Source organism: Sapajus apella, unplaced genomic scaffold (genome assembly GCF_009761245.1).
Source record: "Sapajus apella isolate SASKATOON/1434 unplaced genomic scaffold, GSC_monkey_1.0 scaffold34, whole genome shotgun sequence".
Taxonomy (NCBI): Eukaryota; Metazoa; Chordata; class Mammalia; order Primates; family Cebidae; genus Sapajus; species Sapajus apella.
In genome coordinates, this window is record NW_022436974.1 from 1191367 (window position 1) to 1208232 (window position 16866).

Consider the following 16866-nt stretch of genomic DNA (forward strand, 5'->3'; position numbering starts at 1 on the left):
TTCTATGTGAGCTTAAAAATGTATTTTCAAAAAAAATACATTATTTTAAAAATATTAATGCTGATATTTTAAAAATGTTAATCCTCACCATCCTAGAAGATGGGTCTTATTTTATTTAGGCTTTTAGTTCCTTCCATAGGATGTTGTATTCTCTTCACATTGGTAATTTAACTTTTTTGAAATCTGTATTAATATTTTATACTTTTTTTCTGTCATAAATAGGATTTTTTCATTTATAATAGGTATGTAGAAAAATTTTTTTTACTGTTTTAGCATTGTTTTAAATTCACAGAAAAATTGCAGTGATAGTGCAGTATTCCCATAAGCTCCACAACTGTCCTTTATTCATATCATACATTAGTATTATACATTTGTCACAATTAATACACCATTATTGATACTTTTTTTTTTTTTTTTTTTTGATATAAAGTCTCACTCTGTTGCCCAGGCTGGAGTGCAGTGGCACGATCTCAGCTCACCACAACCTCCGCCTCCTGAGTTCAAGCTATTCTGACTCAGCCTCCCAATTATCTGAGACTACAGATGCACACCACAATGCCTGGCTAATTTTTCTACTTTTTTTTTTTTTTTAGTAGAGAAGGGTTTTCACTCGTTGGCCAAGCTAGTCTTGAACTCCTGACCTCGTGATCCTCCCCCCTCAGTCTCCCAAAATACTGGGATTATAGGTATGAGCCACTGCACCCGGCCTACTAATACGTTCTTATTAACTAAAGTCCATACTTTATTTGGATGTTTTAGTTTTTAGCAAATGTCCTTTTTCCGTATCAGGAACCCGTGTAGAATACCACATTACATTTAGTTTCATGCCTCCTTAGGCTATTCTTGGCTGTTGTTTTTGACGAGTGCTGGTTAGGTACTTTATAGAATGTCCCTCAATAGGGATTTGTCTCATATTTTTCTCATAATTAGATTCGGGTTATATCTTGGAAGGAGGTAAAGTACCATTTTCACCAGAACATATGAAGGGTACATCGTATCAACATGACTTCCTTGATATTGATGTTGATCACCTGGCTGAGGTAGTGTATGTCCAGTGTCTCCATGGTGGTACTCTTTCTACCTCCACTTTCATTTTTTAGATGTTTCCATGTTTTACACAATTCCATTTTTTAGAATGTTTTAGAATCATATTTGATAATTTCCTTACTTGAAGTTTTTGAGGTTTATTGAGGAAGAGAGGGTCATAATTCTACTCTTTGCTGTTTCTGCTGAACAGCAGCATAGTGTTATCACGTAGATAACATTTAAAAATTTTTTAGACATTCCTTTTTATCCATACACCCTACTAAATTTTTGTATCAATTCTAAGAGGTTTTGTTTGTTTTCAGTAGACTGTGTTGGTTTCCTAGGTGCATAATCATATCGTCTTAAAATAAGGATAATTTGATCTATTTTTAGGGAACACACATACCAATTATTTAATTTTCTTATCTTGCCACATTTGTAAAAACTTTACAGTATTGACTAATAGCAAAGACACTAGTAATCTTGTCCGATTTCTAATTTAATAGAAAAAGGCACCAACATTTTGATGATTTGAAATAAACAGTCTTTGCATGTATGTCAGTTACCAATTTATTGCCTTCAGTTCCAATAACATCCTTTATTGTCCACTTTATGACACTGGAGCTGGACCCTCCTTTGCCAGTGTGACATTACACTTTTGGTCAATAGAGGGTAGAGAAGGGACAGTAATCAGATCAGGTATACCTGGCCTAGTGGCGTTCACGTAAGCAGTCTTTGCAAACAGCTGTCACCCTCTAATTTTTCCACCACAAATGGTCAGCCCCAGCTCATACCCTCTAGCAAATTTTTAGCAACCAGTATTCTGTGTATCTTGTGGTAGTCACACCCTCTCCAACTAGGTCTGTATGTCAGCCCTCAAGGGGGCTCATTAAGTTACTAGTTCCCTGGTATTTTCCCTTTGCCCTAGGGTAGCAGTTGCTTTCTCCATTGCTTTCTGCGTTCCTTATATTTCTCTGTTAAGGGCTGAGCGCAGTGGCTCATGCCTGTAATCCAAGCACTTTGGGAGGCTGAGGAGGTCAGATCACCAGAGGTCAGATCACCTGAGGTCAGGAGTTCGAGGCCAGCCTGGCCAACATGGTGAAGCCCTGTCTCTACTAAAGATACAAAAATTAGCCTGGCATGGTGGCACATGCCTGTAGTTGCAGCTATTTGGGAGGCTGAGGCAGGAGAATCACGTGAACCCAGGAGGCAGAGCTTGCAGTGAGCTGAGATCATGCTACTATATGTATATATACACACATATATATATATCATATATACATATACACATATCATGTATATATATATGTGTATATATACACATATATACTTATATCTATACATGTATATATACACATACATACGTGTGTATATATGTGTGTACATATATGTGTGTATATATATATATAAAATAATTCTCTGTTAAGTTCTTTAGTTGATCACCTTTTACTAGTTAATAAATCTTTCTGTTAATTTTAACCTGTTCTAATTACTGATGTGATTTCTGTCTTCCAGTTAGAAAGCTGCTGATGTACCATGTTTAACTATTTAAGGAAGACCTTCTTTCTCCTATTTTACTTACAGTTATTTTATCACTGGCCACCAATCAAACAAAAGCCCAAGAAGCAGGTACAGTAGACAGAAAAATGGCCTCCTGATGTTCACCTCCCAATCCCTGGAGCCTGTGACTCTATTACCTCACATGGCAAAAGGTCTAAAGTATTAAAGATCCTGATGTGGAAAGATTATACTTGATTATCCAAATGAACCCTATATAATCACAAGGGGTCTTTATAAGAGGCAGAAAAGTATGTCAGAGTAGGAGGTGCCATGACAAAGCAGAGGTTGGCATGATTCAAGAAAGGCCATGAGCCAAGGAATGCAAGTGGCCTCCAGAAGCAGGGAAGAGGAAGGAAACGGATTCACTCCTTAGAGCTTCTGGAAGGAGGGCAACCGCACCTGCACTTTCATTTTAAGACTTTGATCTCCAGAACTTCAAGTTCATAAATCTGCACTGTTTTAAGCCGTTACATTCATAGTAACTTGTTTGTTAAACCAGCATCAGGAATTAATACAGATTTTTGTACCTGGAAGTGAAGTTCTGCTGCAACAAATACCTCAAACTGTGAATGTTGCGTTGGGATTGGGCAGTGGGCGGAGACTGAAAAAATTTTAAAGAATACAACAAAAGGGTTATATTATCCTGATTGCCTGTTAACAGAAATACGGATGTTAAAGGTTTTGCTGCTAAGGATTCAGAAGGAGGTAAGGGGCACATTAGAGAAAATGTATGTTGTCTTAGAGAATACCTAAATCATCATTAATATAATGTTAGTAGAAATGTGAACACTAAAGGTGCTGCTGGTGAGGGCTCAGGAGGAAATGAGGACTTTGTTCCTGGATACGAAAGGAGAGGGGATTCTCAGTATATAGCGGCAGAAAACTTGGCAGAATTAGGTTTCACAGTCATGTGGAAAGCAGAGCTTGTAAGCAATGACCTTGAATATTTGTCTGAGATTTCCAAGCCAAGTGTTCAAAATGCACCCTTGTTTCTTTTTGCTGCTTATACTAAAATGTGAAAGGAAAGAAATAGATGGAGGGAAGGAGAGATTGTGACAGAGGCAGGGGTCATAATTGGACAGAGAGAGATCTGAAGATTCTATGCTGCTGGCTTGATGATAGAGGAAGCGGCGGTTGTCACAGAACATGTGCAGCCTCTAGAAGCTAGAAAAGGCAAGGAAACATTCTCTTCCAGAATCTTGAAAAGCAATATAGCCCTCAGATATCTGTGGGGTACTGAGGAAGGGTCAGCAATCCAGGCACTGGGGAGGTATCGAAGCTGAAAGCAGCAGCTAGACCAGGCGTGGTGGCTCAGGCCTGTAATCCCAGCACTTTGGGAGGCGAAGGTGGGTGGATCACCTGAGGTTGCAAGTTCGAGACCAGCCTGATCAACATGGAGAAACTCCATCTCTACTAAAAATACAAAATTAGCCAGGCATGGTGGCTCACGCCTATAATCCCAGCTATTTGGGAGGCTGAGGCAGGGGAGTTGCTTGAACCCTGGAGGCAGAGGTTGCAGTGAGCTGAGATCGCACCACTGCACTCCAGCCTGGGCAACAAGAGCTAAACTCTGTCTCAAAAACAAAACAAAAAAGAGAAGCAGCTAAAAGTAAGTGGTGTCATGAGCGGCTGGAGTCAGTTGGTAAACTTGGTGATGTGGACTGACCTGGCCTGAGCCATTCCTCTTTTTGGTAGCTCTGCAGAGCACTAGCAACAATGCTTAGAGGTCCACTGCTTAATTCCTCCCATAGAATCAAGGGTTTTTACCTGGGTTCTAAGGATGTGCTTTAGAGGAGAGGTCTGTAAAATGCAAAAAGAAAGAAGCATCTCGATTTTAGTTCCATGGAACTAATTTCAGGCTTCCAGCCTCCACGACTGTAAGGCGTTAAACTTGTGTTGTTTGCGGCTCCTGTTTGCGGTGATTTGCTACAGCAGCCATAGAAAACTAATACACCTGTGAACACCATCTCATTGAATTCCCACAATAACCTTCTGAGGAAGTTATCATTTTTATATTCAATTTACACAGGGGGAATTTAGACACAGAGGTTAAGTAACTTGCCCAAGATCACATGGCTAGTAAGTGGCAGAGCTGGGATATGAACTGAGAGCCTCATAGTTCTAGAGATTGCATCCTTAGACGAGGTACTGTAGAAATCTATCCAGGAGTGGGGTCTGCAGCAGGTAAGACTTACCTCGAGTAGCAGGAGAGGCTGGGCAAAGCTTGGCCGCTTAACTTACTCCACAATCCCATAGCTTTGTGTTGCACATCACACAACATTCCTTGGGTAGAGCGAAGACAGGCCTGTCCCTGAACTCCTTGAAAGGCCCAGGACTGGGGAGACAATGATGGGACCCTCTTCATAAGCAATAGCCAGAAAAACCCTTTCTAGCAGATGCATTTCTTGGGTTCACAAAGCAGAAGGAAAACAATCTGCTCAGCCTCGAGGCCACAGCCCCGCCCCAGAGAGTAGACTGAGAAGTAGGGTGTAAACGCTCTGCAATCCCACAGGCATGCCCAGCACGATTCCCCGTGATATGTACTGCGTTCTCATTGGGTATTCCCTCATCACAAGAATAGGCACCATCTGTAGGCTCGCCTGAACTTTTAAGCTGAGTCTGCTGAGACGCCTTGCTTTCTCAGCCTGATATTGGAAGGACTGAGTTGTCCCCAAGTTACACTCCACTCCCACCTTGCACAGAGTGGACGCCTGCTCCTGACAGACGTTTTAGCCACAGCCTTCAGCCACTCTGTATGCAGCAGCCATTTGGTACTTCTTAGTGTGGAGAGCAGGTGCATCAAATGTAGGGTTGTTTTTTTAGAGAATTGATCAAAACTGTGGACTCTGCTCTGTAAAGAAGTAAGCTACGGACTCAAAGCACCTATTTTACCATTTAATGTAGGGAATTCACAGCCCTCCCTAAGGTCCATCTGTGGAACCCAAGTTAAAACCCCTGATTTTATGGGAGGAATTAAGCAATTAATCTCTAAGCATCAGTGCCTGTGCTCTCCAGAGCTACCGAAAAGAGGAATAGCTCAGGCCTGGTCAGTCCACGTCACCAAGCTTACTAATTCTAACCACTCACTGTGCCCCTTACTGTGTTTTGGCTGCCTTTCTCAGCTCTGATAACTTCTTCACTGCCTGCATTGCTGATCCTTCCTCACCACCCTTATAGACATCTGAACCAAATTATCCATTCAGAACAGTGGCAATTTCTTGTACTGGCTTTGTTCATTTCTTGGATCAATGCAACACTGCCTCCTCAGCCCTCCTGCAGTGCCAATACACCCTCACCCTCACACCTGTTCCCCATCCAGTGTTCTTAAAGGTAAATCTGATGGCATCATTCTCCTCCCTAAACTGTCCCCACCTTCTCAGATTGGGCCTCATGCTACCAATGTGCTCATTTTTACCTCATCCTATCCTGCCACACTCACAGGCCAACATGCGTGAGCAAGCAGTCAAACCCCCGGCCACTCAGAACTAGATTTACTCCGTCAGAAACTCTGTTGAAATCTCCGGGTCTTTGCTGCCCTCATTTTCTGTTGATGTTCTGTCCTTCAGGGTCTAGTTAGGATGGTTCCTTTTGTGCGTGAAGCCTCCTCTAATCCTCTTTCTTTCCTCTCTAAACTTGGGTTACTGTGTGCCCCTGCTATACTTTGTGCCTTTATGATACTTCCCTCATTTGTACTGTGTTTAAAAAAAAATTATTGAAACATAATAGATGTACATATTTTCAGGGTATATGTGATATTTTGACATATTCATATAATGCGTAATGATCAAAATCAGGGGAAACATTATTTTTTATGCTGGGAACATCAGGATGATTCTCCTCTAGCTATTTTGAAAGATACAATAGATTATTGTTAACTGTAGTCATCCTAAAAGAGGTTAATAGGTACAAAAATAAATGTACTGTGGGTTTTTAACTACGTATCTGTCTCCCTCACTGAGCTATGAACTTCTCAAGAACAAAAACCATCTCTAATTCCTTTAAGTTATTAACAACCAGAACAGTGTTTGGCATTATGTTGGTTGAAAGAATGAATGCAGCTTATCCCAACTCTTCCTTCACCCACTCTAATCCCTCCCTCTCCCCAGCCCTTCTATTAGCCTCTTCCCCTGTGTAATGTGGAATGCCACCTGCCATGGGGTGGGATTGCTCCTTTTGGCCTTTAGGTCCTGCTCCTTTTGGCTTTTCACCTCTGCCAAAATTTGGTTGGCTGGTAACATCATCTACTCAGCTAAAATTATCCACATTTCTTTCTCTATATCCTACTTACCTTTTCCATCATTTCTGCCATTTCCCAGGTTCACAATAATGTCCTATCTCAGGCTCCTAGACACTCAATACTTAATCTTTTTAGCGTTTTACAGCATTATATTTTATTGATCTTTAAATGTTACCCCAATAAACCACGGATCTCTTGAAAAGAGGAAATATATCTAACTTACTTGGGATCTCCAGTGATTTGAATAGGTCCTGCTCAATAATTTTCATGTGTTCAGATGTCCACTGAACTTCTGTATTCCGTGAAACTCTGACAAATGGTCATCTAGGCCCACTCTGACTCCCTGTGATTGAAAGCTCTTTCCTGAGTTCCGTTTGTAGAAGATTTGGCAATAAAATTATGTTTTTGAACCCAAATCTCAATCTTTATGACTTCTCCCATTTATCTTGGGCTTTGTGATGTTTGAGGGCAAGAAAAGACTGGATTTAGACACAAATCCAGATAGCCCCAAATAACACTTTAATAGTTCTGCTAAACCTGTGCTTCTCAAACTTCATTGTTTATACAAATAATCTGGGGAGCTGTTAAGATGCAGATTCTGATTCAGAAAGTCTGAGATTCCACAATTAAGCAGCTTTTAAGAGGTCTAAAAGTCACTCTGAGTAGTGATGCTCAGGTCTAACACATTTTCATGCAATAAGGCTTCCAGTTTCTTCACCATCTTCATGTTTCTTCTGGACAAGGTTGAATTTGCCGAATACCTCTTTCGAGTCTGGTAGCCAAAGCTTACCATACTCCACTTGGTAGTAAAGAGGTAGTTCAACGAAAAGAGTACTGAGTTTTAAGCCAAAATACCTGGGTTTGAGTCTAACCTCTGCCATATACCAATGATATGACACTGAATAAGCCAGATAAATTCACCTGCCAAAGCCTTAGTTTTCTTTCCAAAAAAAAAAAAAAAAAAAAAAAAAAGACCAGAGAAGACATCCATTGATGGTGTCTGGTAGTTGGGAGGATTGGAGGATGCTGTTACAGTGTATGGGAAACAGCTGATTGATGGCTAGGTATCGAATACACTGGACCCATTATTTAACTTCTTTCAGTAAAGCTTAAAATTTCACTTGTTCTCTTAGCATTTGCATCAGAAAGTTGCACAAACTCCTAAGTCTTTAATAATAATTTGTTATCCAGTAACACCTTCTAGTTGCAAGGCACTGGGATAGACCTTTCATGTTTTTAGAAATTTTTATGTTCCCCATCCGAAAAAAAGTTCTTCTAATAGTCAAGGTGAGGGGGGCTAACTTACCTTTTGCATTCCTGTTCTGTGTGTAATCTCCAGGAAAGCTATCCTTTATCAAAGGATATCCTTTCCAGATAAACTTTTCAAAGATTAAGCCCTAATAGAAACTGCTCTCCCCACACATCCAGAAATTGGTAGCAGATTATAGAGGAGATGAGAGCCCACCATTTCAGCATTAACTATGTTAATTGGGTCTTCAGCTTCCTAACTAGCACAATGAGAGGCTTGCACTAAATTATTTGGTAACCTTGCTCTGAAAAGCTCTAAGGGTTTCACAGAGATACCAGAAGCTGTGGACACTGCCGGGCGCCAGGGCAGATGTTTGTAATCCCCGAACTTTGGGAGGTGGAGGCAGGCTGATCACTTGAGGTCAGGAGTTCAAGACCAGCCTGGCCAACATGGTGAAATCCCATCTACTAAACATACAAAATTAGCTGGGCATAGTGGCGCACACCTGTAATCCCAGCTATTCGGGAAAGGGGGCTGAGGCAGGAAAATTGCTTGAAGCCATAAGGCAGAGGTTGCAGTGAGCCAGCATCACGCCATTGCACTCCAGCCTGGGTGACAGAGTAAAGCTGACACACACACACACACACACACACACACAAAGCAGTTGTGGACCTGTGTGGGTGAAGGGAATTCTGCTCCAGTTGCTCCAAAAATGTTTGTAAGTCATTTGACTTGGGCAATTGCAAGGTAACTTATGACCCATTCGTTGAAAAAAAAAGTCTGTAAATAGGTGATGTGATGAATGTGAAAATCTATGTAGATTAGAAATATACATTATGGTTTTTTTCGCTCTAGCCCAGGCTGATCCAGAGAATCCTTTTTAGCAGACTGGCTTCTGGCATTGGGAAAGATAGAATATTCCAGATAACTTATTTCTACCAACAAGTAGAGTCTAGCTGAATGCTGTGCTTGGTTCATTTACCCCAAACACCCAGAATCAGCATTTGCAAGCATATCAACCAGTACTTTAGGGATGTGCATTCCCCAGCAAATCTTCTTATCTAGAAGCCATGTTCTTATCTATAGCCCCCCACCCCCAATAGTTGCTGTCATGTTAGAAACTGGAAAATAATTTTGTCTTCTCAGTTTTGGGCTGTACACAATTTCAAAGTTAGGAACACAATTTGGCTCAAAAGCTTCAACTTAAGTTTAATATAGCTTACTTTTCCAAATTTGGAGTATTTTTAATGGTTTAGAAGATCTAGTTCTTCAACATCATCCCCCAATTTTTCCTCTCAGTTAAGTGTTGATAGGTCTAGTAATGAGAGAAGAAAATCCGTTTAACCTCTGCCCTTAAGACATATTCATGTGTATAGGGGGTGTTTATCCCATAGACATACAAATAACTCCAGGGCAGATCCATGTATTCATGGACGTTGAAGAATAATTCCACTGTTCTTGAAAGAATTGACACAGACACAAAAACACAAACCCACAACCAAATTCTTTAAATTCTTAAAGGGTTTACAATGATTGCTCCTTTGCTAGTGAATTTCTTCATTAAATCAAAGGGGCTTATGCCCTGATCTGTTCTAAAGTCTGAGATTGAGTGATGAATAGGAGATGTATCTTGCTCACACAGATCAAAATATAATGGGGAAAAAAAGTGAAAATGTTTAATTCTTGAATAAGTCACTAAAATTGCAAAAATGATATAAGTATCCCTAGCTTACGTACTATTTTTTTGCTTAGTTTTGTTACCTTGTATTTAAACTATTAACTAAAGCTTAGACCTTATTTGGACATCACCAGCTTATCTATTATTATTATTATTTTTTTTTTGAGACGGAGTTTTGCTCTTTTTGCATAGGCTGGAGTGCAATAGCGCGCTCCTGGCTCACTGCAACCTCCACCTCCTGGCTTCAAGTGATTCTCCTGCCTCAGCCTCCTGTGTAGCTGGGTTACAGGCACCCAACACCACGCCCAGCTACTTCTGTATTTTTAGTAGAGATGGGTTTCACCATGTTGGCCAGGCTGGTCTTGAGCTCCTGATCTCAGGTGATCTGTCTGCCTCTGTCTCCCAAAGTGCTAGAACTACAGGCGTGACTCAGCGCACCTGGCTATTATTGTCTTCTGTTCCTGGATTCAAACCAGGGTTCCACATTGTATTTAGTTGCCCTGTCTCCTGAGTCTCCTTTGATCTGTGACATCTGCTCCAAATTTACCTATTTTTCATGAGCTCTAGTCTTGAGGAGTATTGGGCTCAGATCTATTCTGTAGAATGTCCCCATTCTGGGTTGTCTGATGTTTTTCCAATAGTTACACTGGAATTATGGGTTTGGGGAAATAACACTACAGATGTACAGTGCTCTTCACATCACGTATTATGGGGTGAAAGTCAACCACACAGTATCACTGACATTAAGTTTTACCACTTGGTTAAGACAGTGGCTACTAGGTTTCTTTTCTGCAAAGTTACGGCAGTTTTCCATACTCTATATTTTGGAGCTGAGTTACTAAGTCTAACTCACCTTTAAGCAGGAGAGATTTAAATTCTACCTGCTAGATTTTGGAAGAGCAACTATAACAACAATTATGATTTGGAATATTTTTCAAAAGATTTGTCTTCTCTCCATTTTTTTACATAAGTGAAATTTATTGTCATTTATATCTGTGTGGATTCATGGATATTCATTTTATATTTTGTTTTATAAGCCAATCATTCAATACTGCATTATTTTGTTGCTCAAATCATTCTAGCTTTGGCCACTGGAAGCTAATTCGTTTTTATTTCTAAAATATCAGTTATAAGGGATTCCAGGTTAATAAACCCAACATTCTTAAACAGCAGCTCATCGGCAATAATCTTTAATATCTAACCTAATAGTCCTTTCCTGCTTAATTATACTGGAGTTAAAATTAATCCTTATATCTTAACCGGTGTTGTGTCATGAATTTCTCTCTTTTCCTTTGATATTGATGAAAACTACAACCTATGTGAGCAAGCCAGGTTGTCCAATGGTCAACTTGTGAGGCTTAGTTCTTATAAGGTGATTTTCTGTACTCTAATAATCTAAGCAGCAGTGCAAAATAAATACATGATTCTCTTTTTTTGAGGCAGCAAAGTTTTTACCTAGAAGTCAAGTAGTGACCAAGAAGGTCACAAAACCAGTAAAGATTGACAGGTAGTATTTGCATGCTGATATTTCTTTCCTAGTACACTTGAAAACTTTCACAAACATATATTCTCAGGTAAGCTTGCATGCCTGTTATACTTAGTATTTTGCATGTGGCCCATTTCTCCTCTCTCTTCTGTGGATACCTGCATTATGAATAGGTTATCAACATTAACATTTTCCAAAGCTTGCATAATACCAATTTGTCAGGAGAAGGTCACCAAATTCTGCTATGATTTAGCCATACCAAGTGATCACTCACAGTACCAGGAACCCTGGTTTTCCTCTACATGAAGCCAAGACAATTGCCTTCCAACACGGTGGGTCTTCAAGTACAAAGACTAAATTAAAATGTGCTTACAAAGTTTATTTTTAAAGTAATTTAAAACACAGTGTAACCATACATTAAAAATATTGTGGCAATTTAGGAATAAACATGAGGTTATTTACATGGCATACGTATATGTGTTTATATACACAAAGTGCAGATAAATACAGAAACACTACAAAATAAACAAAAAATTCAATGATAATTTACGGACAATCACTTTTATATTTATTACTTAATTTGTCATGTTAATGGCTGCAAAGAAGCTCCTAGTACTGAAACATAATATCTAAACATCTGACTTTTATATAAACTACAGTACCTCAAATTTTAACAGTATATAAATAGGATTCTGAATTAAAAACCCAGGTGTCTTCCCTGCCAAATTTCCTATTTGTAAAGGTTTCAGCTCAGAAATCAAGGATTCCGAAAATCTCAACCTTCCATATGGGGTGATATCTTGGATTTTAAGCATAAATCATGTGCAGGCAGTGTTCTTAGACCAGTTCTTGTGGGCATCATTCTCTGCAAAAAGGAGGCAGTTGAGGGTACATCGGCAGATATAAAACCTCAAAAATGCTGCCATATAGAGATTAAAAGTGTGCATTATATATATGGAGCCATATATAGATAAAAGTATGTATTTTATTTAAAAATGCACACTTTTAATCTATAAGACTGAGTGAATTCAAGGCAAAATTGAGTTGCTGTTAACTCTGGAAGCATAAAGACCATGGGAAACACTGGTGAGAGATGGCAGATGCTACAAAGGGGAGAATGTGGTTATCTAATTGAGGTGGTTTTGACACCTTCAGCCCCTCCCTCCTCCACCAGTTGAGTTTCCCAAGTAGCCCTGTACACAAGCATCTTGCAAGTGGAGAATATTTATGATGGCAATCATGAAAATGGTCTCTGCCTTTTGGGACTCTTCAGTAAGCACACAGACTCCATTTCTCCATACAGCACCAAGAAAAATTCACACTGAACTTGGCGTCTCTCTCATGAGTGCCAAAGGGAAGAGGGATGATGGGCTGGGCCCCCTAAACCACAAAACACCTTCTGAACATTGGTCTAGGACATGCAGATCAATTTTCTGCCAATGGCTTACTGTGCATGCTGTCAACATTCTTATCTAGACTATTTAAAACAGTGAGTACAGCTACTCTCAAGAAAAACAAAATCCAATTTACTGATTTGATCCTCTAACAGTTCACATCATTCACAAACCTGAGTTTTCCCAAGGTTATTACCAAGGGGAACCAGCACATTTTGAAGCAGGGAGATAATGGTGACAACGAGGGATACAGAGAATGTGTTCAGGAAATTGAGACTAGTTGATGAATACCTGATACTACGTCTGTGAATCAACAGGAGACAGACAGGTCACAGACTGCTCAGAAAAGTTTCCTTGTTTTTTTTTTTTTAAAGTGTTTTGATTTTGGAAGGTAACAAAAAAGTGTAGAAGGCAAAGTTAAATAGCAATGTCTACTCTAAGGGGAAACCTTTGGTCAAGAGGAAAGAAACTTCTGGACAATAGTCAAGCCTCTGCTGTTTTTCGTGACCTGACCAAGAGATACGATTTCAGGGTCCTATGCAGTGATGTGAGGTCATGCTAATAGATGTGAATTACAAATGTATCATAAAACCAAAGAACAAAATCTGTTCCCTAAATTGCTCGGCCTCTGAATTTAGTCAAAGTGTAAGTCTAGTTGGGGTTCCACATGCTAAAGAAGGCAACCTGAATACATAATGAAGGTATTTTGAAATTGCTTGAGGCAAAGCTCTGAGGGACTTCTTTAAACTAAAACCACATGAATGGCACCCTTTTCGACAGGGACCAGAAGAATGGCTCTAGGAGTGAGAAGGTAAGCAGGGTACACAGGATTAGAGTAAGAAATCTGTTTGCCTCACAGCATGGTGAATTTTTATAAAGCATGCCACATTCTGTATATCTAATTATCATAAAATAAGAATAAAAGTCATATGTATCTTTATTTTTCCTACGTGGAAACCTAGATAATTCGGGGTTTTAAGGTACATTTTTTTTCTTCCACTATCTCTGATAAGAGCCAGCAGACAAATCATTGTTGAGAAACCTGGTTATTTCCATGTACATTACAAAGCACAGGGAACCCATTCAACAAGCAAAATCACTCACATCAAACAAGGAGAACATTACTCATACTTCATGAACATTACAGGAATAGAAAGATGATTTTACCGTTCAGCCATTTACACATAACACAACAAAAAAAATCCTTCAGTTGACTAGTTTCCATAAACTTGGTAGAGTTATGGCAAAACAAAAGAGTCATCTGTGAAATATACAAATGTTTTGTACTGAGGGATATTTTCACATAACACAAGAGATGATGAAGTTAAACTTAGACCCCTCAATCTCATCGTCATACTGATTATACTGTAAGCAGTGATTAGGGTGCAGAAGTTGCATGTTTCGAAGGTATGAATATGGCAATTCTAATGTATCTTCACATTGTTTCTGAAAAGCTAAGATTTTGTTATTGAAATACTATTAGAAGTTAAATGTGATCCTCTTCCAGTGTCTGGCATTGCTTTCCTGTGTAATTAACATGCTGTGTGATTTACAGTACATGTCCTGACTTCTCAATGCTCATAAATATCTGCAGGAAACTTACTTTAAGGGAAAGGCAGCTTTAGCCTGTGTCCAGTATGTGGCCATGACTTGCTTACATTTGTAATCCATTATGAAGGAAAAAGAGCCGTCCTCACAAATCTACAAGATTAAAACTTCAAGCACAAGCACAGTTTGAATTAGTGCCTTTATAGCTTGTTTCAGCTAAGGGACCATAGCCAGTACTGTGGCTACAATACATGCCTTGCCATCAGATACAAGAGTTAGGCTTCATATCCACATCCTATGCAGTAAAAAAGCTTTAAATCTGAATGGAACATCTGTAGAATTAGCTCACAGACAACTCAGAAGTAGGAACACTTTGTTCTGTGTTCAAATAAAATGATGGTTGAAGGTTGAGATTTCTTTATGTAGCAGCGGGAGAAGTAGGATTCTGAATCTCTCTTTGGAGTCAAGTTGGTCTTTGAAAGAAAACCAATTTGCTTTTAAGAGGTTCTAACATAGCAGGATGCCAGATGATGGTACGTGCGCTTAAACCAAGGGTGCTGTGTAGAGTAAGGGACTGGTACATTGGTAAACGACCTTCTGTTCCAGCAGAGGGTAATCAGATTGTCAGCAATGCTGTTATTAAGACCAAGGGTCACCAAGGACCTAGACCACGAAGATCCAGCAACACCTTATTACAGTGTACAGAGATCAACAGTAAGAGGTAAAAGAAAAAGATAACCTTTCATCAGAGTTTTACATTACATTGCTAGTTTCTATTACAGAATATTTTTCATTCTTTTGATTCACTGACATTTATTCCTAATTCTGACTCTGTTTACTGTTACTCTACTTGTCAATTCTAATCTATTCTTTTAATTGGTAAAAGCATAACTTTTCTGAGGCATAGTTGTGTGTGTATATGTGTATTTAACCTATTAATTCTAGAAACATTAAAGTAGAAGAGATTGAGACTACAGATTGTAATAGCATGTAAAGAGTTTTGTACAGTTAATACCTGAGTGTCTACACAGTGGGGAACTCTGAAGTCATATGTGAGATGTCAAGAACAAGCAGGTCAGGACTGTGGCACTCAAAGGGCAGATAACCAGCTTTTCAGGATCTTGAGAAGAAAGGCTCTTTGCCACATATAGATATATTTATAGAAATAATATATTAGACTTATTGAAATAGAAATATAGAATTAATGGTTCATGCATGGCCAGATGCTGATGATATATATAAGTGGACAGTAAATACCTATTACTATGCTGTACAAATTCACTGAAATTCCTAATAAAGGCTGTAAACTAAAAGGCATAAAAGAAAATAATGTACAGATTTTATTTCTGCTAAAGATCATAAAACAATTTCAACTTCTGTGGTTCAAAGTAATTTAAGGACCTCGTGCCTTTGTGTTTATTTTCTGTTTCAAGTAAGGATAGATTTCAGAGGACATAGCTTCCCCTGTAACATTTTCAAACATCTTTTTCATTTGTAGAAGAACATTTCAAAAGCCCAAATTAAATTAACATTAAAATACTTTGACACTTTACAATCTTCCTGGTGGAATTTAAGTTTTATGCCTGGGTACTGTAGTTTTACTGTTTTCCCACTATTGTAAATATTCTTCTGTGATGCCACTATAATGCTACTGGTAGAGAATACGTGCATATAATTCATCAGTGTTTATATTTTAATGTAAAATTTTATAAGAATTGCAAAGTTATGAAGATAGTTTTACACACCCTCTAAACTCGGGGTCAGCAAACTATAGCCCACGAGCCTAATCTAGCCCGCCACAAAAAAGTATTTGCTATCAGGCCTTTAGAGAAAAAGTTTGCTGATCCCTGTGCTAAATCCACAGAAGATGTCTGGAATTCTGGACAGATTGTTTACAGTGGAATCAGTGTATGACTTAATTTTGCTTCCTTTATAGATATCATATACATTATTGCTTTTGAATAATATCATCTAATTGGAAAACAAATAAAGTTATATTAAAATAAAGACTTATATCCTTGAAATGTTTAGGACCAGCAAAACAATCATATATAAAAGCAGTATCTTTCTAAGAAAAAAAATAATGAATAAACAATTTAAATTACATTTTTAAGTAACAATTTCAGAGATTCTCAGAGAATACCAGGCAGTAAAGGACAGATCTCAAAATCCATGTAGCAGGTTTCTGGTTTCCAAATTTCTGGGATATAGTATTTAATACAGTATTGGAAATATAATTGCTATGGAAGAGACACTGGAGAGTTGCATATTATCCAAAAATAAATTTTTCAGAAGCAAGATGTTTTAAAATAAGAAACCAACCAAAAAAGAATGGCCAACAATTTAAACCTTTTTTTTTCCATTAATAAGGAGCTACATAGTCTGCTGGTGAAGAAACTGATAGAAATTGACTGTTTTCACTTAGTGGGCTGATCCCCGTGTATCTGTGTCAGATAAAATCATAGCACTTATTATTCGTTACCATGGATACCATGAAGATACTGCCATCCACTAAATAGTATTAGAGGAAGACAACATAATTTTCTGGAACTAGTCCCGTTTTGCCTTCATAAGTTGCCTTTAACCATCCTGGTTCCACTGATGGGTACACTGGCAAAATAAATAAATAGCACTCAGTCAACGTGAGTGTCAAATAATTATATAAACAAGTGGGTTAGACACCCGCAT

The 16866-nt window shown here is 38.7% G+C and overlaps 1 protein-coding gene across 1 annotated transcript in view; it reads right to left on the reverse strand.

The window, feature by feature from the left end:
- Positions 1-11600: 11600 nt before the first annotated feature.
- ARHGAP42 (Rho GTPase activating protein 42) overlaps positions 11601-16866 on the reverse strand; it is a 304364-nt gene continuing 299098 nt past the window's right edge. The window contains exon 24 of the mRNA XM_032295706.1: positions 11601-16788. Coding sequence (XP_032151597.1) covers positions 16700-16788 — 89 coding nt within the window. The 3' untranslated portion in view covers positions 11601-16699. The remainder of the gene's footprint in view (positions 16789-16866) is intronic.